General features: G+C 49.5%; 1 protein-coding gene across 6 annotated transcripts in view; it reads left to right on the top strand.

Annotated features, from left to right (window-relative positions):
* MTHFSD (methenyltetrahydrofolate synthetase domain containing) overlaps positions 1-22,971 on the top strand; it is a 249,990-nt gene extending 227,019 nt beyond the window's left edge. The window contains exons 1-9 of one of the 6 annotated variants that reach the window (XM_061386943.1): positions 5,380-5,396; positions 5,817-5,885; positions 8,899-9,002; positions 9,722-9,835; positions 11,779-11,892; positions 14,580-14,670; positions 16,861-16,973; positions 17,228-17,353; positions 22,186-22,971. In XM_061386943.1, the coding sequence (XP_061242927.1) occupies positions 8,940-9,002; positions 9,722-9,835; positions 11,779-11,892; positions 14,580-14,670; positions 16,861-16,973; positions 17,228-17,353; positions 22,186-22,650 (1,086 nt within the window). In that variant the 5' untranslated portion in view covers positions 5,380-5,396; positions 5,817-5,885; positions 8,899-8,939 and the 3' untranslated portion in view covers positions 22,651-22,971. The other 5 variants (XM_061386939.1, XM_061386938.1, XM_061386941.1 and 2 more) reach the window with 5 other exon arrangements.
* Positions 22,972-23,281: the final 310 nt, after the last annotated feature.

Raw genomic sequence — 23,281 nt, 5'->3', positions numbered from 1 at the left:
TTGGAGAGGTGAATAGAAGGCGCTGGGGACACTTCATTCATTTTCAAAAACGGAACAAAAGAAAAATACTTACGTTCGTTACCAATGAATGGTATTATGTCCTGATAAATTAAAAATCAAAGGATAAGTATTTATTACAAAATAGATTCCTATTACCTAGAATAGTCTGCTTCTGAAACATTCACTCCATTTTTTATGGGCACTCTGGGTTCTTTCTCAAATTTGATTTTTAGGGGGGCAACGAAGTAAAATGAGGCTGCCCACTCTTCCACTCACAGGTGAATGGTTTGAACTCCCACCTCTCCAGCTTCCACTACAACTTTATTATTTTTTCATACCTCTAGTATTTTCACATCCATTAAAAAAGAAAAAAAAAAAACCTTTAGCAAAAAGTGTCTTTCTCCTCGACTATGTGACAGGCAGCCCAAGTTCTCACAATTTTACTGGAAATGCAAACTATTGATCAGGAAACACCCCTCAGTCTGTAGACTTCCTGCAGGAATATTATTTACTCTGCTTTTTGAGGTGCGTTTAAAAATTTTTTTAAAGCCTTATCACATCACAGGACAAAAACCAAAATAGCTAAGGACCACGGAAAATAAATCCCAAAATGGCAGTTTCTGTCTGAGTTTCTGTTTACAAGGGTGTCCAGGTTTAAACCAATGACATCTGAAAAGAACTAGGCTGAACTGCCTAAATTATCCCCCCAATGCAAAAAAAAAAAAAAAAAAAGTGGGGCGGGAGGGAAAAAGTCCTTATAATCAAGACAGAAGAGGTGAGAGAGACATTTTCCTTTGCCCCTGGAATTAGGTTTCTTCTCTGCTCAGTAGGACTCCGGGAGAGATGTTTGTTCAGGTTATTAAAACAACACCTTCCACACACCTGGACTTTGCAAAAACCATGTTTCCGATCTTTTCTTTTTCCTGCCAAAGTATTTTGGATTGGAGGCTGCTGATTTTTACCATTCTTGACCTTGCTGTCAGTGAGCTGAAAGCCTAATCGGGCCCCAGAGGGCCCCGTGCATCACTAGAATAATAAGCGACGATAACAGCAGAAGATACCGAAGTCAATCCCCCGCCACCCGGCATGGAGCCCTAGTTTGGGCGCCTCGGGCTCCTGCACCTGGAGGCAGCTGGGGCGGCCCCGTGGTGTCGGCGCCACCTTGAGGCCTACTAGGGAACTACCCTTAAAATAGTTGGGGGGTGGGGGTGGGAGTCAACCGTTTTGGTTACAATGGAGGTGCTGACACCTTATGGAGGCACCTTAGCATTGCATGGCAGGAATAAAGTAGAAAGAAGGTAAATAAACTGTGCCGAGTGTGGATCAAGAAAAAACAAAACATTTTCCATAGTTTTGCAATGTGTCAAGAACATGATGTGTTGGAAAACAGAAATGTCTTTGAAACTGCTTGGGGAGAAAGAAATCCTCTCTAGGGAGACTTGCTGAGGTTTTAAGCAAATAAAACCTGCTCATCTTAGGTGTCTACAAGTCTGGCAATATTTTTTCCAGGGCTGTTAACAAATTGCTCTCCTCCGTGTCTTCCCGTGGCAGCTGTCTTTCTGCCCCGTGTGTAGCGTGAGTTTCAGGGAATTCATCAAAAATGTTTGTGCTGCACGTGTGTGCCTGACATTGGCAGGAACAACCCATAACCATAACCAAAGTTAAAAGAGACTTCAACATCTCTGCAACAGCTTCTGCTTTTGAGGCACAATCGAGAACTCAAAGATTGGACAAGCGAAAGGAGTTTTGTGTCTCTTTTCACTATTTTCAGTACATTTTCCTCTTGAGCTCACGAGGTTTTAGGGAAAGGGTCCAGGAATGAGAGCAGTCTCAGGCTTCCAAAAGCTACCTGGGATCTGATGAACCCTTGGGTTCATCACAGTCAGTGCTCTTTCTTAAAAATCCACTGCAATCCAGCACCTGGAAATGTTTTCCAGGGCAACAAGTGGGTCACTGCTAGAAACTTTTCAAACCACCGTTCATAAAAGGTAGCACCATGAACAAGAAAATAACAGGGGTAAAGGCTATTCTTCACTAAAAGATGAAAGAAACTTGACAACTGAATGCAGTACTTAATCCTAGATGGAGGAAATTTAAAAAAACACTACTACAGGACAGGTTTGAGAATACCTGGAGAAATTTTAATCTGGCATCATATTCAGTAGTAGTCTTGTATCAAGGTTAAAATTCTTGAGTGTGATAATTATATGTGATCAAGTAAGAGCATGTCTTGTTTTTAAAAGATGCATGTCAAAATATTTAGAGCTGATATTAATCATCTCTGCAACTTTTAAAAGATTCAACTAAGAGGGAGGGTGTGTATAGAGAGGAGACAGAAAGAGAAATGTATCTAGAATGAGGCCAATTGCTGAACCTATGGTATGTGGGTATTCATTGATTTTGCAAATTTTCTCTAACTTTGAAAATTTTCAAAATTAAAAACAAATGGGAGAAAACCATCTTTGTTATTTTGGAAATTAAAAAGGGATGTGACACAGAGCAAACATCTTTCCATGGAAGGAAATTAGGGCTTCCATATTGTAAACTACTGTGGGGGCCCAACTGGCCCCCAGTGTCTCCCCTCCTTGTGTTCTCCAAGTTTCTGAAAAACAATCTTGAACAACCATGGATTTTATCACATTAACTGTGGTTGTTCTGTTTGTTTGTTTGTTAAAGCTGATTGTCTAAGGAGCCTTGTTGTTCAGTCAGTAAGTGTGTCTGACTCTTTGGCAGCCTATGGACTGTAGCATACCAGGCTTCGCTGTCCTCCACTATCTCCTGGAGTTTGCTCAGATTCATGTCCATTGAGTCAGTGAGGCTTTCTAACTGTCTCATCCTCTGCCTCCCCCTTCTCCTTTCGCCTTCAGTCTTTCCCAGCATCAGGGTCTTTTCCAATGAGTTGGATCTTTCCATCAGGTGACCAAAGTATTGGAGCTTCAGCTTCAGCATCAGTCCTTCCAATGAATATTCAGGGTTGATTACCTTTAGGATCCACTGATTTGATCTCAAAAATATAGTCATGTCCAACTCTTTTCAACCCCATAGACTGCAACCCACCAGGCTCCTCTATCCATGAAATTCTCCAGGCAAGAATACTGGAGTGGGTTGCCATTACCTTCTCCAAGGGATCTTCCTGGTCCAGGGATCGAATCTGGATCTCCTGCATTGCAGGCAGATTCTTTACCATCTGAGCCACCAGGGAAGCCCCTAAGGAGCTTATCTATCTTTATGATTCAAGCACTGCCCCAATTAGCACAATCAAAATTGGAGAAATCTAATAGAGTACTGTAGATGTTTCCAAAACAGAGTACTAAAGGTATACGTATGTTCTTGTTGTTGTTGTTCAGTCACTCAGTTGTGTTTGACTCTTTGCGACCCCACGGACTGCAGCATGCCGGACTTCCCTGTCCTTCAGTATCTCCCAGTTTGCTCAAAGTCATGTCCATTGAGTCGGTGATGCCATCCAACCATCTTGTTCTCTATCATCTCCTTCTCCTCCTGCATTCAATCTTTCCAAGCACCAGGGTTTCTTCTTTAAGAGAGCTAAATGGATGCCAGACCTTTATAGTTGGCCGTTTCCTTGTTGCTGTATAGTTGGTTTGCTTACACAGTGTATCAGTCAGTTGAGGCTGGTATATGCTGCAGTGATAACCCAAGTCTCATTGACTTCATAGTCTTGAGCCAACAGCTGGGTGTCACTCAGGAGCCTGGGTTTTCAAAGGCTGCCTCTCCTGTCACCTCGGCAGGGGCAAGAGAGGGAGATTCTGCCCTGGAAATTAAGTGTCCAAGTGACGTGTCTTTTCCATTTGCAACTCACCAAGCTGATCACGTGGCCCCAACACACCCCAGGGACGGGAAGTTCAGTCTTCCCTGGGCCCAGGCAGATGATGAGCTGACTTTTGTTTGGCAACCTCATGTCTGCTACACAAGTCCTACCTCTCCAGGCAGTGGCAACTCTGTCTTGTTTCTCTGCAGCCCTAGTGCCTTGCAGGGTACCTTGGAGCAGGTGGACAGGAAGTGTTTATTGAATGAATGTATGACTTTTCTGAGACTTTTCTCCCTAATAAATACAGAGAAAATATAATGCATGCCCACTGTGTGCCAAGATGTTCTACCTGTGACATCTCATTGAATCCTCTTTTGGGGTAGGTACTGTTACTATCACCATTTTAAAGGTGAGGAAACTTAAGTCTAGAGATTTTAAGTAACCCCAAATTTTCAGCTACAAGTGAGGGAATTGGGATCTCTTAACTCATTACTTTGCTGCCTCTTTGAGATTAGGGTTAGCGTCTTGGAAATTAGAGACAACTTAAAAAGTTAAAATACAAACTTCTATGTAAATAGTCTATGGGGAAACGTACATTTATATAATTTCATGACTATATATATACACAGTCAAGAGTGTGTGTGTGAAGGCATGACTTCTGAACACATGACTCAATGTCTATGACATTTTAGTTTTTTATACCACCAACTTGCAAGCCTGTAATTAACCCTGTGGGGTAAAGGGATTCATTATCAGAGCCCAGAAAAAGCAGACTGCTCCCTGGGAGGTGCAGACAGGGCTTTGATTGTTGGACAGGGCAGGCAGAGAAAGAGGTGAGGAAGCTGTTTTTCACCGAGTCTGCAGACTGTGGGTTGGGTATTCTGAGCTCCAGGAAATACATCAGGCTTAGAATCACCATCCTTCCTCAAAGTGAGCACTGGGTCTCACGGTGACCACAAGAGAGGGAGATCCTAGGGGCCTACAAAGGACTGAACGAAGCAGAGTGACTCACTCCCCAGCGGGAAGGGAATCGAGCCTCTCGGGAGCCAGCTTCTGTTGTTATTAGAATTGTTTTATTATTCTACTTATTTACTTTTTAGCACTTTAGGAGGTGTTTGTGTGAAGATGACGCAGAGAGAAGAGAGGGAGCAGAAAGCAGACCGTGCCATTTAACATCTGTAGAGTCTTACAGGAGAGGAATTGAGTCATGGAGGAGCAATCCCGGTCGGCTTCCCGGAGTAGGGGCCCTCTGGGGACTAGAAATGGAGGTGGATGTGTTTGAACTGGCAGTGGGCTCGGGCAGGCTACGGGTGTTCACTCGGTAGCTCCCTCTTCTGCCCACCCACCCCTGGCAAATGCCCCAGACCTAGCGCTCAGTGCTGGCCTGATTGAGAATAAACCTTCAGGGACCACACGCACCACCCTCCTCCCGGGGCGCGGAATCGCACGCGCATGCGTGAAGCGGAGCGTTCCCACCAGGCCTCTGCCGCAAGGCCACCGTGCCCCCACTCCCCCGGTCCAGACCAGTGCGCAGGCGCGGGGAGTGCGCGCACCGGTGACGTCACTTCGCGCGGGACTCCGCCGAGGGAGGCGTCGCGCACTGACAGCGTCGCCATGGAGCTGAGGGCGGGTGAGGGGAGGCCCCGGGCACCGCCTGAGAAACGCGCGGGGGACGCGGAGGGGTCACATGAGAGTCGGGCAGGGGACGCTGAGGGCTACCTGAGAGACGGGCCAGGGAAGGCTGAGGGGCCACCTGAGTGTCGGGCGGGGGACGCGGAGGGGCCGCCTGAGAGACGGACCGGGGGTCGCGGAAGGGCCGCGTGAGGGACGGCAAGGGGTCGCGGAGGAGTCCCCGGGGATTGGGAGGAGAAACCGCCAGAGACAGAAGGGGGACATGGACGGGCGGGGTCTCCGAGGGTTCTGAGCGGGGTTGGGACGCTGTCGGTGGAGTAGGTAGAAGAAGTGGGGCTGCCTTCTGGGTAGGTGGTGGTGTCCGTTTCCTCACCCGCCTCCCCGCGATGAGCGCTGTCTCCTGTGTCGTCTGCCCCAGGCCCTGAGGAGGCTCGCCCCAGAGCCCCTGAGCTTCGGTGATTGATTGCAGGATTGCCTGGCAAAGATGGTACTGAGGCTCTTGCTGCCCCACGGTCTATTAAAGCCGAGTTCGAGAAATGTGAATAAATCCCCTCTTCCGTTACTGCCCGGGCAGCATGGAAACAGCACGGGAAACAGGTGCTGGTAGCTCGGTGGAATGGTAACAAAGACCTTCGGAGACGCTTGCCAAGTGCCAGGACTGCGCTCGGGGCTAGAGGTAGAAGGAGGAGGGAGACCCAGGCTGACCTGACGGGCAGTTACAGAACAGGGTTCATGCATTTCTCACATTAATATATGTCACCTTTTATTGTCCTAATTATTTCCCATGTTTTGGTAACTTTCCAAGGGCAGGGACCTGCCCTTACATTCTCTCCTTCCCCTTGCAATTAGTCCACTGCGTTCTAAATGGGAGTCACTCAGATGTGATGAATGATTGACTCTGGACCAAGGGCAGCAATTCCTACAACTCCTGGGTCCCACACAGCGTCCTGCACAGTGCTGGGGATATTGTTGGACCTCTGAGTTGTTAGTGAAAGTAATCTCATAGCTTTTTAAAAAAAAATTGTTTATTTATTTGGCTGTCGTGGGTCTTCATTGTTTGCAGGGGCTTTTCTCTAGTTGTGACAGGGAGGGGCTGCTCTCTAGATGCAGGACACAGGCTTCTTATTGAGGCTGCTTTCCTTGTTGTGGCACACAGGCCGTAGAACGTTCAGGCTTCAGCAGCTATGGCTCCCGCCTCTAGAGCACAGGCTCAATAGTTGTGGCTCCTGGGCTTAGTTGTCTCTCGGCATGTGGGATCTTCCTGGACTGGGAATCAAACCCATGTCTCCTGCATTGGCAGGCAGATTCTTTACCAGTGCGCCACCAGGGAATTTGTTTTAATGGTTTCTGTTTTGAAAAACAACAACAACAACAACAAACAGTGAGGGCGTTTTGGGTTCCTCAAGAATCAAAGGTCCCGAAGGAGGAATGTCTGTCTCAGCTAGCCCTGACGGGAGAGGAGGGGTGAACCAGAGAAGGGAGGAGAGGAGGTACAAAGACCTGAAAAAGACAGGGGTACAGATGTGTGAGGCCAGGGACCGACACTGGGCCACTTTTTAAATTCAAGGTGGGGAGTGGCAGGAGATGAGGCTGAAGCAGTCAGCAGGGCTTTGCAGCTCATTCCACACTCTGTGTCAGGGATCCTCAGAGCACTGGAGCAGCATGGAGGGGAGACTTCCTGGAGGTGGTGCTAAAGCTGGGCCTTGAAGAGGGAGGCTTTGACTGACAGGGAGTAGAACAGACTTCCGGCAGAGACCAGAAAGTGCAGAGTTCCCAGCAGGAAAGAACTAGCCAAGTCCTGGAAACTGCCTACATGGCCTTAACCAGGCCGACAGCACTATAGTCCCGCATCCTTGGAGATGCTTGTTCCCTAAATACACGTGAATCTGCAGTCCTGATTTCTGCCGTGGTTCAGAAGGGTCAAGAGGCACCCGAGTGTTTGCAGTGGGCTCCAGGATGCTCTGGGGTCTACCTGTGAAGGGCCTGGTATGGGTGCTGTTCCAAAGGGATCTGTGTCTAGCCTGAGGGCACAAGCACTGGAAACCTTTGGCTCTGGTCCTTAACGCGATAAAACTACATGTAAAAGTTTAATAAAGCATTATAAATTGGCGAGGTCTGTAAAGGCATATGTCAGTAGCAAGGTTGGACACCCCCCTGCCCATCAGTCAAGGACTGCTTGAGTAAAATTTGACCTACCCACATCATGGAATACTATGCAACTGCAGAAAAGTATGAGGGTGCTTTTTATATACCGTATGGGCCAATCTGCAGGATAATAAGTAAACAGCAACAGAACCCAATGCAGTATATGTAGCTGTTTGTCTCAGGTGCCCTCTTAGGAAAAGAGAATGAGGGACAAGAGTGGAGTGTCTCTTGTCTGAAGCCTGAGATGCCTGGGGAAAAATTCATCAGGACAAACAGATGCAACTGACTATCTCAGGGGAAGGGACCTGGTACTCAGTAGACAGTGAGAGAGGCTCTTCATTATATAGATGCCTTTGTGTGTTTTAAAACTCCATTTACAAAAAAGTTATTTAAAATGTAATTTATTCACAAGATTCAAAGTCACATAATTCATAAATGTTTATGGTGAGAAGCCAGCCACCAGCCACCTCCCACCACCCGGGCTGGGGGCTCCAGGTCTGCTGTGGGACGGCTACCTTGTGTCACTTTTGAGCAGCCTTTGCTCACTCAGGGGAGACTGAGGACCTGAGAGGGTGAAGCTGCCCCTCTCTCCCGCCCAGGCGTTGAGAGGTGCCATGTCACAGCAGAGTGATTTGGTGCAAACTTCTGCACAGGTGCAAGGATAGGCCTTTGGACTAAGAAAAACGAAACTCCATATAAATGCGTTTATGTGAATGTGCCACTTTTGTTTTTTTCCCGCTCGACTGGAAACTGCTTTTTGTAGTTCTCCATTTCAAGAGGAGCATGTAGTTAATGCAGGGTTTCTAAAGGCTTTCCCTAATCAAATAATTAAGGAATATTTGTTGCCTGAAAATTCATTTCCAAAGTGAGACCTAGAATAAAGATTCTCGCAATAAAGTGGATTGCAGTAGGTAATCCAAAGTAGCAGCTGGCTTACACATCACTCAGGCAAGTGAACAGGCCTTGCAGAAGGAGGGAAGTAATCATAGCTGTCTCAAGACTGACAGACAGAGTGAGATCACAGAGCCTTGACTGAGCAGGATCGTGTCTCCAAGAAAGGACTTAGGAACGCTTGGGTCGATGGCTTGAGTGGTGTTTGTGCTGCTGCTACAGGTTCATAGAACAGGCTTCATTAAGCACTTGGTTATGTACACTGTGTTTGGACTATAACAATCTGTTGAGGTGTAAAATGTCACCGGCCTTGGTTTTTCAACGTAGCGGTCAGAAGCCCTAGATTCTGTCTGGCGTGGCAGAGCTGAGGGTGCAGTGGGAGCAGGCGGGCCCTGGGCCCTGGGATGGCTGTGCTGTGGGGTTCCTGTCCGTGTGTTTATCAGTCACACCTTTTATTGCTGTAGGTGTTTCCAAACAGGACATTCGTGAGCAAATTTGGGACTACATGGAATCACAAAATTTAGCTGATTTTCCCCGGCCTGTTCATCACAGGATTCCCAACTTCAAGGTACTGAGGCATTCCTGGAACATTCACAAGGAAATTGGGATATTCCTGAAGGAGTAACAGTAGTAAGACAGTTACCACCCCGCTTCACGGTGAATTTGAACTCGCTGAACAGTGAGTGGTGTGAAATCTGAACCAGCTGGCCAGGATGTCTCTATGCTTAGAGATGGCCTTCATCATCTTATTAATACTTAACACTCACTCTCAAGTGCCTCTTGCCTTTCTGTGCAGGATTGGTGGTTGAGTTGCATCTTGCCCTGAGGTGGTACTGAGGCTACTGCTACCCATTTGGTACAGAGTGGAATATTTCTCCCGGCTGGAAGCCTTCGATCCTGTGGTGCCTTTTCACACACCGGGCTCCTAAGGGCTGACGTACTCTGAGAGGGAGCCCCAGCCAGTGGGGCTGGCTTCCAAGACCTTTGTACCCTGGCTGCCCCCTTAGACATTTCTCGGGTGACCCCAGACCTGGTCTCAGCACTGGCCCTCATGCCTGTATGGGGGAGGTGCTGGAGCATCAGGCTGTAGGTGGCTCAGGGCAGTGGCCTCTTGGTAACATGCACTTGCATTTAAAAACAGGGTGCTTCTCGGGCCGCCGAGCATTTCCCATGTTTGCAGGCGTTCAAAATGGCCAGAACCATTAAAGTCAACCCTGACGCTCCCCAGAAAAACGCCCGTTTCTTCGTCCTTGAAGTAAGTGCACCTCTGTCTTTCTACCTAACCAGGGCTCTTATCTGGCTTGCCAAAACATCAGAGACCTCGAGGTTTTTGCCAGAACGCAGGAACTTAAAGTGGACCCTGATAAACCACTGGAAGGCGTCCGGTTGCTAGCGCTGCAGGTAATCCCATTCCCTGAGCCAGAGCCCTGGCTGCTGACCAGCCTGCCCGCCGCAGGTGGCTGGCGAGTGGGCACCATCCTGCATTTGGAGGGAGGGTTCTGATTCCCTCCATGCAGAATGTGTCTGTGGAGTTGTTTTTCCCAGGACATTCAGAACTCTTTCATTGTCAGTCAGAAGTCCTGAACGTGTCTGAATTCAAAGAGAAAAGGCATTGATGTACCTCTCCAGAAGAAAACAATTAACAATATGTATATTTCTCCTACTACATTTGTGATACTATAATTCTTTGAAACTTGATGACTTACAAGTAAGAAATCTGATAAATGAGTTCCCCAAACACATGAATTAGAACAGTGTTTCTTATATATAATAGGTCCCTTTTCAAGAAGAAAAATTACCCCCAGGGTTGCCTTAATTTATAATTTCATTTAATAGGCATAAATATAAAACCTGGCATAAATTTTAATTTCATAGCTCCAGTGTGATTGTAAAATCAAAATACACATGTAAATTAAATATAAACAAAACTATAAAAGCAGTAACATTCAGGTGACAGCCTTCATTTCATTTAATGGCTGATGTTGGGGCAGTGTGGGGTCTGTGGGATCCTGCCGTATGCTGCTGGGCTCAGGTGGCGGCTCAGTTTCCCTACACCTCCTGAGAAGCCTTGCTCTGCGGGCACCTTCCATCCTGGGTGGGGGGCGCATACTCAGTCAGGCTAGGATGGTGATGTGCACGACCACGGAGCATGCCTGGGGGTACAGCTTCCCAGGCTCGACCCCAGACCCTCATCTGGTGCTATTACTAGAACTCGGTCATAGTAAACGCACTATGAGACCTCCAGGTCTGAGCGTCCTGTCTGTAAGTTAGCACCTGCCGGGGAGCTTTGAAAGACTGCTGCTGATGTCCAGTTCTGAGTCAGGCTTGAGTGGACCTGGACTTTGGTGAGCCTCAGAGCTCCCCAGGGACCTCTAGTTTGCAACCAACGGGTTAGCAGAGTATTGGGCAGTACACCAGAATCTGGAGACTGCAGACAAAGTCACCCACCTCTGTTGTTACTTCTGTTGAAATACGCTTCGTGGGGTTGAAAAACCTTTATTTAAGAAAGCCAAACTGTAATTTTATAGGACTTTTATTGGTCTTAGTCTGTCATCTCCTGCTCAAAAAGTAAAATATGCTATTTTTTACATAAAAGAGCTTATAAATTTTATAATTGCCTAATGGCCCACCCTTGTATAATCTGCAGCAGTGTCCTTGGCCGTGGTTCTCAAACTTACCCTGTGCATCAGGAGTCCTGGGTAGGCTTATTAAACCAGGCTGCTGGGACCCACCCCAGAGCTTCTGATCATGTCAAACGGTGCCCAGAAGCCCCCACTCTGAAAACCTCTGCTCTGGGTCTTGCAATAAACATTTGAGAATTAAATAGAAGAAAACGACTGTTGACACAAGTCAGTGTAAATTATTGATTATAATGGGTACTGATCTCCCAGACTGATTTACTGAGCAGCAAATTAGATATAAGTGCTTGATGGGGTAATGTCTTAACGTGGCTTCAAAATAAAACATCATTGTACCTGGATAGGGCTTAATTCGAGGAGCATAAGGCACAGCAAGATTATGGGTGGAGTTTTCTTCAGGACAGACTTCTTTTGGATTTGCGTCATCATTTTCACTGGGAACAGTTTTGAATGGCAAGTAGAATAGAATCAGCAAGTTTTACAAACCCTCGCCCCTTTATTCTGAGTCAGGGTAGTGTAAACCGCTCTTAAGTAAAGTCGTGCCCAAGTGTTATTTAGTTGAGTTTGCACACCAGCTCATCTTCTTGACACATACCCCAAAATACAGGTAATGGTAGCTTGCTTCTGTTCTAAATGTTAAAACAATACGTAAGAAAGTTTCCATGTTAAATTTTGTAATTTATTCACTGTCTTTTTTTTTAAAAGAGCAAAAAAACATTGTTGGTTCCAACACCACGACTGAGAACGGGGTTGTTTAATAAGATTACTCCACCCCCTGGGGCAACTAAAGACATCTTGAGAAAATGTGCCACCTCTCAGGTGAGTTTGGAAGCAGCACCAGCCGCAGGGAAGAACCACTCTCAGCCATGCCCTCTGGTGAGTTAGAACAGTGTGACTCCGCCACAGGGTTGAAGTCTGTGTTTAGTAAAACCAAATAAAGAGTGGTGTGGGGTGTTCAGCAATCTTGTCGTTACAGGAACCCAGCAGAAAAGCTGCCAGGCACTTGGTTTTTCTTTTGCACCAAGGTGACAAATAGTAAATTCCTGGTAAGAAAGAGAAAAGGAAAAGCCAATTTTCTGGTACTCTGGCGCCCTCTAGAGTTAGCTTTTGATGCTGTTCAGTGTCCTAGAGCATTTTCTCTGATACCACCAGAAACAGGGTAGAATTTCCAAAATATGTTCAATTGGAAATTGTCTCACCAAGTGCTGAAGTAATAAAGGCTTTAGTAATTTAGCAGTATTTATTTACTGCCTCATAATGCGATGAAACCAGTATACTGTAAACATTACATTAGAGTGCCTTATAATGAAATTTGTTTAGTATTTTATAGACAAAGAAATAGAATTTGGTGACTTTTTTCAGAGTTCTAGAGTTGATCCCAGATCATAATCTGATTCCTAATCTGGTGAAAATGAGAAATGGAGCATCAAGAAATACCTTTCTAAAAGGGATTTTCCACCTAAGTCTAGTGTATAACAAGTGAATGCTTTATTGTCATTTATTGATAACCTGTCTTATTGCAAAAACAGAATTTGGTGTGACATGCAAAAATACATATAATTAAGTAAGATAACAAAACGTGTGGAAAAAAAAAATAAAGGGAAAACAAATGTGAGAATGTAAGAGATGACCCTGGTTCTGGTCAGTGTTCAAAGTGCCCACCACATGCTCCCCTGCAGCTGGTGGATGTGGCCACAGACCCGGGCCCACACTTCCGAGGGCTGGCAGGGAATCTGGTCAGTTATAATCATGGGTTGTGGACAGTAAAAGCAGCCCTTTTCCTCATACTGAAGTCCAGGTCAGATGTGGCTGTGGTGCCGGTGCAGTGGTCTGTGTCCCCCTTCACAGCGTCCCCTCCCCTTTGAAAAGTGACCAACACTCAGGTCGTTCCCAGGAGGCTCTGTGACGCGCCAGCACTGGCCGGTCTTTCATGGGCACTCCTGAAAGTATGGCCTGGCCAGAGTGAAGCCAGGCCGGCTCTCACGACTGAGCTTGAGTGCAAATTGAACAGTGTTTGGGCTCTTTTATATCATGAGATACTGGCTAGAAATCAGAGATCCAGGGTCATGAACCTCAGAGTGTTGTTTTCTCTGTGGTAGAGGAAAATGGCAAATAGAGAGTCATAAAGACATGTCTAATGCAGATGCAGGTTTAGTACGATTATTATTTAGGTGGCCAAAGCTTAGTGGTGAAATGCTGCCACCATGTATATCACTTTAGGAGACTGTGATGTCGCCTTACTTCATGGCAGGCAAGTCACTGAGTTTGTGCCTCAGCCTCCTGCCACTGTCATGCCCCAGCCACCTGTGTCTGCCATCATTGTCTTTGCATTTACTCTTTGACTCAGGAGTGTTCTGGGAACCACTCCAGGGGGAAGACAGAAGGGTCTGTTAACTGCCTAAGTCCCTCTTCCCCGCCGGTGACTTTTGGTTAAATAGAACAGGACTTTGGAGTGTCAGGGAGACTCCTGGTTGCTCATGCTCTGTCTGGTCAGACTGAGCAGGTGAGGCTGACCACTGAGAGAAAGGGGGGCCTGACAGACGGGTTACAGCACAGAAAACCTGATGCCAGTGTCTGCTACCCAAGGCTGCCAGGCGCTGAGCCCCCTGAAACAGGCTTGAAGATGCCAGCCATGGGCGAGAAATGCCTGGCTGCATGGGTGTGATGAGCTTAAGGAAAGACAGGCTTTCCCACAATGGGGGCCCCTGGGGACAATGACTGTGGTTTGACTGCTGGGAGGCCCCAAGGTAATCATAGTACCGCTCCTTGGACCAGTCACTTGTCGTGGACTTGGCGCTTGTCCGGTGGCCACTCCTGCAGGGTACTGGGCCACGCAGTGTCCAACTCTAGTTCCCTAGATTTCCCCAGGGCCTGTCATCAGAGTCATGGCCGCAGTAGCCTCCCTCCACTCAGGCCGTGTTAGTTAGGATAAGTGGGTGTCCTTTGGGTGCTCTTTGGTTGAATAATTGGCTATTCATGCAGAGAGGCCTCCAGTGTTCATGGTGAACTAACATGTCCCATACGCTTAACGGCCGCGTCTTACATGCTGGATGCTTTGCCTGCGCTCTGTCATCTCATTCCAATGTGCGGGACGAGGCAGGGCTGCTGTCCCTGTGTCACAGAGGAAGAGACTGATGTTCAGAGAGCTTCCCTCTGCTGAGGCCGCAGAGGAGGGGTCTGGACCCAGTTCCTGTGACTCCTGGCCCTGGGTTCTAATCACTGTGCTCTCCTGCCTCCTGGGAGAGAATGATTTACTGAATATTATGCAATGAAAGTCCTATTCATTTGCTGTCAGATCCCCCTGGTGAAGAATTGTGGGAACTGCCTTAAAATGGTTCTGATGCATGGTTTCCTGAGCTGCTGCTTCCGCAATGCTGCATCGTTTGCTATGGGGCGGCTCACCTGCTTCCCGCGGGAGGTTCGGAGCCTGAGCGCACCTCCCCGTGGGTTATGAGGCAGACGGTCTCGCTGTGCCGGGAGCTCTCAGGTCGCGTGTCTGTTCACAGGGCGTGAGGAACTACAGCACTCCCGTGGGCTTGGACTCCAAGGTCCTTGTGGACTTAGTTGTGGTGGGGTCCGTGGCTGTTTCTGAAAAAGGTAAGATTAAGAACAGAAACTCTGAGATGTGACCACTGACTGTGCAGCCTGCTGTTCCCCCAGCGCTCCGGCCGCCTTACAGATGATGACAGTGAGTAATTTCAGCTTTCTGGGTGCATGCCTGGCCGCAAAACCACTGCATCTATCACTCATGTTGAAGAATTAACTCAGTCCCGCCCACTCTTATCCCCACTCAACACCTTTACAGCATTTCCACTTTTCCTTAACAGGAGAAATGACATGAGGTCATCTCTTTTCAGGTGGTGAAAGATTTCCTCTCTGTTCTTAAGTTAACTGGAACTGGAGCTGGATTTATTTGCAGTGTGTCAGTAAATAGTTGGTTTTGGAGAGCCTCCAGTAAATGGAGAAACGTTGGGTTCTGAACCTCTTTTTTCTTGTGTAGCAGTAGCTTCCTGGTCAGTGCACGGTGTCCTGAGCCTGCCTGTGGGGCCTGAGGCTTCTCCCCGCAAGCCTGCGAGCTGGGAAAGCGTGGGTCATCTGGGTGCTGGGCTGAGCCGCCCTCGGACTTGTTTCCCTGGGGCCTCTTCCCCTCTGCCCTGCCCCACTCCAGGCTCGGCTTGATGCTGTCTGGGAACAAGCTGCTGCTTCTGGAGTGGGGTCAGCACATTGCAGACTTGAACCTGTGTGTACGATTGGGGCCCCTGCCACTAGGAAAGCGTTCTCTTTCTTCTTTTCCCACCAAGAAATTGTCCGGAGATGCTCATCCCAAATCTCTCTTTGGAAGTTTATCAGCCAAAGCCACGTTCTTCCTTCAGTAGGTTCCCAGTAACTCGCTGGCGATTCCCAGTAAGTCGTTGGTGAGAAGTGCTCTAAGTCTCTCATTCCCAACCCTGAGCATTGTGTTTTTCAGTGTCAGCCTTTAACATTATCGCCCTAAATTTACTCTTTCCCCTGCTCCTGCTCTGAGCTACTGTGTGAGACACCTAGGAGCAGGATGTTACAATTCTGGGTTCCTTGTTTTCCATGTGTTCCCGTTACGGACGCTTTACCTATGTCCTCAGGGTACCCTCTGTGTGCAGACACGCAGAGGGTGTAGTGTAGTCATGTCCTATGGTCTAGGGGGCCTTTGAGGACTACCTGTGGGATGACTCCTAGGAGAGGAATTGCTGGGCCAATGGGTTTTTAAGTCCTGATGTTGCCAGGTTACACCGCAGCAGGGGTGCCCACCTCACATCCTCACACACCATCTGCCTTGCCTCCCTCTCTCTTCCCCTGTTAATAAATAGGATTAGCACACCTCACTTTTTGTGTCTGATAGTAAGCAATGGTATTTGAGTTGCCTCTTGATTTACATCTGATTTGGGTGAGCTTGAATGTTTCTCCTGTGAACACTGTTGCCTGTCTCTCTGGTCAGTTTGTACCCTCTGCTGCCCTGCTGTTGAATTGTTTTTCTCTTCTTTGCATGCATGGTTGAAGACTTCTCATTGTAAAAGTGGCACAGTCAGGTCTGACTCTTAGAAGGATGCCTGAGTGATGGTGCTTCTGTGCTTGGAGAAGTGCTAACGTCACACAGAAGTCAGAACTCCTGGCTGGCCTGGGCGTCCTACTGAGAGGAGTAACTGGACTTGGCTGGGAGCTCACAGCACGCTCACGTCCATTGTCTTGCGTCCTTTCCCCCTGCTTAGCTTGTCCTTGAGCTTCAGATAACAAATCCTTTTCTTGTGCCGCATTTGTGAATTTGCAACATAGCCCTGCTTAAACTGCCTCCTTCCAAGTTGTGGGGCTATGCTCTTAGTTCCCTGACTAGGGCCTGAGCCGGCGCCCCGCACAGTGGCCGTGCAGAGTGCTAAGCGCCAGGCCCCCTGGGAGGCCCCTGCTTAGCGCCTCAGGCAGGGCTGAGCCAGCTCACGTCCGGGCCCCTGATGCAGACTTCCTGCTTTCCCTGCACAATGAAAATGACTTGCCTTTAGTAGGAACTTGTGTTTAGTGCTTTAAAAACTACTCTTCCATCCCTTTTAAATGTGGATCTGTTAACATAAAGCTCACGTAAGTGCTAGCTCTACTTCCTTTGTAAAGGTGCACAGGGTGCCAAGTTCCTTGACTGTGTTATCCGAGGTACCCGTCCTGCGCGGCACTTCCCCTTGAACTCCCCCAAGTCCACGATGAGAAGTGCGCTCCTGCTTGATTCCCCAGAACCCACACGTGCTGCTTTTCTGCATTGCCTCTTAGGCTGGAGAATTGGGAAGGGAGAAGGCTATGCTGACCTTGAATACGCCATGATGGTGTCGATGGGAGCGGTCAGCCAGGGGACGCCAGTGGTCACCATCGTCCATGACTGCCAGGTGCTTCCTGGGAACAGGCCAAGCAGAGCCGCCATTGGGCATGGAGCGCGAGGGCTGGGGCAGGGCAGCTGGGCCTCTGCCTTCTTTCTGCACCGTGTTGGGTGTGGCTTGCCGGGCTGGATGTGCTTGGTGGCGTGGCAGCTGGGCCTGGAGCAGGACGGGTTTGGGGGACATCATCCTTCCATCGAGCGGCGCGGCGAATGCGGTTTGGGCCGCATCCCCAGCAGCTCCCTCACCCGCTTCTGTTCGACCAGGTCGTCGACATACCTGAAGCACTCCTCGAGGACCACGACCTCACTGTGGACTATATCCTCACTCCAACTCGAGTCATCACCACAGGGTGTGAGCGCCCCAAGCCAGCGGGAATCGCATGGTCCAAGGTGGGTCACGTGAGGTGGAGCGAGGCTAGCGCCGGCCTGTGATTCACAGACACCTCCTCTCCCTGTGTTCTCTGTCAGGACTGCTGTCCCCAGGCCTGCGTGGCCACCCGCGAGCTTTTGAACAACAGCTTCTGAATCAGTCTCCAGGCGTGGGCTGGAGAACATACTTAAGAAGCCCACCAGATCCTCCAAGCAGGCAGGATTCATGACACCAGCGGTAGCGGCGGGAGGTGACCAGCTCTACTAGGAGAGCTAACGCCGTGAATCTACTTGCCAGCTGGTTTCATCTCTAAGAGCTGTCTTCTGCCACCCCAGCTACACACGGGCTTTCCTTTTGTAAGCCAACTTTCTCAGTGCCTCTTCTGCATCTCCATGCAGAATGGAATTGGTAGGAGGCAGTACCCACAGCTTCATAAGCTGATGCCATGGTAACTTTCTCTCCAGAGTAGGCAGTGGCATGTATCACAGACTGGTCTGCAATAGAAGTTTGACCCCAGAAGCCAACCTCTAGGTTATGATGCTGTCTGCTGGAAAACAGCCAGAGTTACTGAGAAAGCTGGAGAAGTTGTGCTCCGATTGAACTGAAACTTTTGGTCAAATTAGCATGTTTGTCCATATTTCACATTCCTTACACTTGAGTCATCCAGGGCTGGAAGGCTGCTTTCCTCTGGGCGTGGGAATCAGCAGTGTCCACCACCAAAGATGGCCCAGAGGGGACATCCTGTGCTCTCACCCCGCCCCGAGGGTCTCCCTGCAGAACACCTGCGCTCCTGCTGGAATCACCCCCGGTGAGAGCAGGGAGAAGGTGCAGCATCCTTCATGACTGTTGAAACATCCCTCAGGGTGGTTAGAACTTAGGGTTCCTTGGAATCCAGGCCCACAGTCTCCCTATAGATGAGTGGTGGCCCAGACACCGGCCATGGGAGCGAGGGGGCTGTGCTCAGGGCTGAGCATGTGATCTGGGAGAATGCGCCAGAGGGGCCACTCTTCATAGCTGAGGGCCAGCTGTGGTGCAGGGAGGGAGGGTTCTGGGGGCCTCGCCAGGGTGAGGAGATGGTTGCCTTGGAGAATACCTGTAATTTAGTAAGAAAAAGATGAAAACAGGAACAAGTTAGGTCATCAGTTGTGTTAGATGAATATAATCCCTCTTAGATGAAAGAGAAGCACAGTCCAGCCACAGCTTCCTGAGACCCCTCAGCCACGCCGATGCCTGCTTGCCGGGACCTCACCGTCTTCCTGGGGGTTGCTAATCGTCACTGCAGCCATGGCGAGAATCCCTCACTGTGGGTCCTGAGTTCTCAGTTCTGCCACCAGCTGGCCGTCCCTCTGTGTGGGTCCTGTGAAGGCAGGGACTCTCCGCCCCCAGATTCTTGCCTGGCCTTGCAGTGTGTGCAGCCAGAGCACCTTGGGGACGGGGAGGTGGTGGGGGCGGCTCAGTGCTGCTTGTAGTGCTGTTTCAGCTTGGCTCCTGGGCACATATGGGCAGATCCTGATCCTTCTGTGACACTCCCCACATAAACTCACGTGACCCCAGTGTGGGCCGGGGGTGAGGTTAGAGCCAGTGTCGTCTTGGGTTGGTGGCAGATGCCTCGAGAGTCAGATTTCTGATTGTGTTGGGCTTAGTGTGCATTTGTAGGGGACAGGTTTTAAACTTAATCTCTAAAGGGAACATGTATTCATAAATGACTGCCATCTGCATGCTTCAGCAAGAAGTGATTGGGGCATACAAAAAAGTCAATTTTGCTTTATACCAGCTTTTTAATGGAATGATTAGTTACAGAAGGCATAATTTTTTTCCTGTTTGATTAACAAGCAAAATCTTTTATTTCACATGGCAAATTGACAAAAAACCTAACAAACATTCCTAACTGCCAGGAAAAACAGCACCCCTGGGGGTCCCCGTGTGGGAATCCAGCCTGTGTACTGGGCTCTCGGAGGCCATCACCTTGGGCCTCAATCAGCCCGCATGTGCCATTCCACAAGGAGCACAACGGGGGCCAGGGGACTGGGGAAGTGAAGTAGCAGAGGCCCCCCTCATCGGAGAGGCTTTTCCTTTAGAACTCGTGGGGCGTGGGGCTGCGAGGCTGCGGAGAGGGCACTGACGCTGAGCTTTGCCGTCCTAAAGAACACAGTGCTCTCAAAATGAGCAGTTCTACATAAAAGGCTTGCATTTCTGCACTTCTGTTCCCAAGATTCCTCAGCGTGGCGATGCTGTGGGCTCGGTCGGTTCACGGTGTGCTGGAGGGCATTCCTTGTCCTGCCGCTGATGGCAGTCTGTCCAAGTGCCGGCTCAGGTCATCAAGTTCCGGGGATGTGCACAGAAGGATGCGTGTGTGCAGCACACACGTTCTAGGATGGATATCTGCTTCGTGAGTGTGGAGCCTTGCCCCACGGGGCCAGGCTTCTTGAGAACATGCACGTCTACCTGAGGCAGGCCTGTGGATCCACTGGGCAAAAATCACGGGAGTTTCAGTATTTAAGGGGCAGTCATCAGGCCGAGACAGCCTCACAGCGGGCCCAGTGGATGCACGGTGTTTACCAGGAGGTATGGCCTTGGTGGCTCCCACTGCTGGTGTGGGGACTGGGGTAATGTTTCATTCTTCCATACAAGGACATAAGACACACTTTTCATTTGACTGTGATTACTGTTTTAAATTTGATCATCCTTTCTAAATGATCCAATAACTTAAGAAATCCTTACAACTCTAAATATGACCAGTTTAAATTTGCTGCTAAACACTTCGAAAGAATACAAGAATTTGAACTCCTTAAGAAGGCAGACCAGGGATGTGGGAGGGAGTCGGGTTGGCCGGACTCAGGATGTCTTTGGGATTCTTTGGGACCCAGAGCCTCTAGTGGAGGAAAATGCCCTTTGATCAGGAAGCGTGGCCCCATCTTGTGGGTGTCTTCATGGCAAAGACATGGTTTTTGTTTTCTTTTTGCATCTCAGTAGTGGGGCTTCCCTCATAGCTCAGTTGGTAAAGAATTCGCCTGCAATTCAGGAGACCCCAGTTAGATTCCTGGGTCAGGAAGATCCACTGAAGAACGGATAGTCTACCCACTCCAGGATTCTTGGGCTTCCCTTGTGGCTCAGCTGGTAAAGAATCCACCTGTTTTGTGGGAGACCTGGGTTCGATCCCTGGGTTGGGAAGATCTGCTGGAGAAAGGAAAGGCTACCCACTCCAGTATTCTGTCCTGGAGAATTCCATGGACTGTATAGTCCATGGGATCGCAAAGAATCGGACAAGACTGAGCAACTTTCACTTCACTTCACTTCAATGGGAAATGTGAGGAGGAGGAAGTTTTTCTCTGTGCAAGAGTATGCTCTGTTCTGAAGACTCGCATGGCTCCTGACTCAGCTGTGCCAGTGCCAAGAACAGTGTCTGGCTGGGGAGGCTCTAACTCCCGGGCGAGGCTCTGCTGCGGTGGAGTCACCTACCTGCATAGCACTGGGAGTGGGAGCCACTGGGGGCTAGAAGCCTCTAGGTCTCTGAGAGGGTATTTGACATGCTTGGGTGTTCTTGTTTCTTCTCAATCTTATCCTAATCCATTGATTCTCAACCTGGAACCTGTGTGTCTCTTGCAGTTTGGAGGTTCATTCACAGGTGTTGGGATATTGTACACAGTTTTAGGGAATTCCTTTGTGGGAAGGAACCTTAGCTTCTCTCCAGGGTCTCTGACACCCTGCCAAGGATAAGAACCATTGCCCTAAGTCACATGTGATTCTGAATATACTGAGAACTCTGGTACTATTTGAACTATTTATTTTTGTAGAAAAATTAGACCTGTTCATTTTGTGTGCTGATCCGTGTTGAGGTACTCATGTCTGTTGGAAGCCTGCATTTGGACCATTGCTTGCCTCTTGGTGATTGAATTTTTTTTTTTTTTTTTTTTTTTGCGGGATCTTAGTTCCCTGACCAGGAATTGACCTGCACCCTCAGCAATGAAAGTGAGGAGTCCTAACCACAGAACCACCAGGGAATTCCCTTGGTGACTGATTGTTTACGTGCTTTATGCCCCAAACAGAAGCCAGAATGCACCTCTAAAGGATAATTTGTCAAAAAGACCTGAGCTTGTCTCCCTGGCAGTGCTGGTGAGGGCTTCTGGTGGAGAGAGTTCCTTCTCTGCTGTGTGGTTCCTTAGGACACGTGAGACCAGTTCTGCCCCTGCTCAGCCCCCAGTGCCCCTGGCACACAGCACAGGGCCTCAGCCTCGAGTATTGGGGCTCTTTTGTCACCTCCGTTGCTACAAGTGCTCTTTGATCAACTTAGCCAAAAAGCCAAAAGGGTCCTTTGTGTGAAAGTCCTACTGGCTGAGATAACATTGTGTGTGGAATGCGTTGTTTTGTAGCCTGATGAGCCATTGCTAGAAAGTATTCTCAGTGTAGTGTTCTGTTCTACATTTGCCTTAATTGTGCTTTTTTGGTGACGCCTAGATGGGTTTGGCCCTTAGGAGGAGGGGTAGGAGATCCCACGGCCCCATTAAAGACCTCACCCCACCCGAGGTGTAGGTCAGGGGAGGGGACAGATATGGAGGTAGAAAGTGCCCTGTTATCCTGGGAGGTCGCCAGGGCAGTTGCCATTTACAACCCTGTAACCCTCACACCAGTGATCTTAGCTCCACTTTTGCATAGGATACCTCTTTGTCTGCCTTAGCCATCCAGCTACCCGGTGCCGTGTCCTGTTGGGCGGACACAGAGCGGCAGAGGGAGACAGCTGGCCTAAGGGTGCTGAGTCTTCCGAGAGCACGTGTGGCAGAGGCTCCTGCATGACCGATGCTTCTTCCCTGGGACTGACGCCCTGAGAATAGCTGGAACTGCTTTGCTTTTTCAGATCAGCTGTGAGATGCTGGGGAAGATGCCCATCCTCAGAAGCCTGCGCCACCAAGAGGAGCAGGCTGGGAAGGACGTCACCCTCCGGGACGGGCCCCGGAGCCCTCCGGGTGCCACCAGAAGCCCTCGGGACCTGGCCCCACCAGAATTGGGCTCTGTGCCTCTCAGCTCTGTTCAGATTGGGAACCTCCCCCGGGATGCCAGGGTGAGCGAACTGAAGCGGGCCCTCAGCGCACTGGGCGTGGCGCCCTCTCGGCTCACCTGGCAGGGGCCACAGCACAGGGCCTTCCTTCACTACCGGGACCCGGCCGAGGCCCAGCAGGCCATTGCCTGCCTGCAGGGCTTCCGCCTGGGCGCCAACACAGTGAGGGTGGTGCTGGCCAGGCAGCAGAGGGCCAGTGATCTGGTGGGCAGCCACACCGCAGAGCCACTACCTGACCATCAACCAGCAATTGCTGGGCCATGATGACGTGCAGCTCTGGTCCCCAGCGAACTTCCGAGCCCAGCATAGCAGGCCATGGTGGAGCCATTGCTGCCTGAGCTGCTGTTGAATTTGGTCCTTTCTGGGAAGTCTGAGCTTCCCTTTCTGGGAAGTCAGACATTGCTGCCCAGTGTCTCCTGGGGGCAGGAAGTCAGCCTGTGAGGGACTTGGAGTCTCTTGGAGACAGGAAGTTCATATTCAGGCTTCGGTGCATCCTGGTCCTTCAGCCTGCGGAATGTCACAGCCCTGCTGGTTTCTTGGTTGAGGGGACTGAGTGGGCAATAAAAGAACAGGAGTAAATTCTGACAGCAGTCTAGAGGGTCTGCATTCTGAACTTGAGAGGCGTGGGGGATTAAGAGGAGGTACATGGAAGAGTCTGCCAGGAGAGGCCTTGACAGGGACCAGCTGCAGAGGCACAGCAGGGTGGAACCAGAAGTGACCCTTTTGTTCCTAGCTTCTTGGCCTCTCACTGTTGGAGGGAAAAAGGTACGGTCACCCCACAGAAGCCAGGGGGTTTAGTCCAGTCCCTGGGGCACAGTCTGCTTATCTCAGCCCTGGTGCTGGAGATGGCGGCCAGTCCGACGGGGCCCCCTGGCCGTGTGGTCTCACCTCTGTC

This window comes from Bos javanicus, chromosome 18 (assembly GCF_032452875.1).
Source record: "Bos javanicus breed banteng chromosome 18, ARS-OSU_banteng_1.0, whole genome shotgun sequence".
Classification (NCBI taxonomy): domain Eukaryota; kingdom Metazoa; phylum Chordata; class Mammalia; order Artiodactyla; family Bovidae; genus Bos; species Bos javanicus.
The sequence above is the reverse complement of the archived record's forward strand: the minus strand, read 5'-3'. Positions and strand labels throughout refer to the sequence as shown.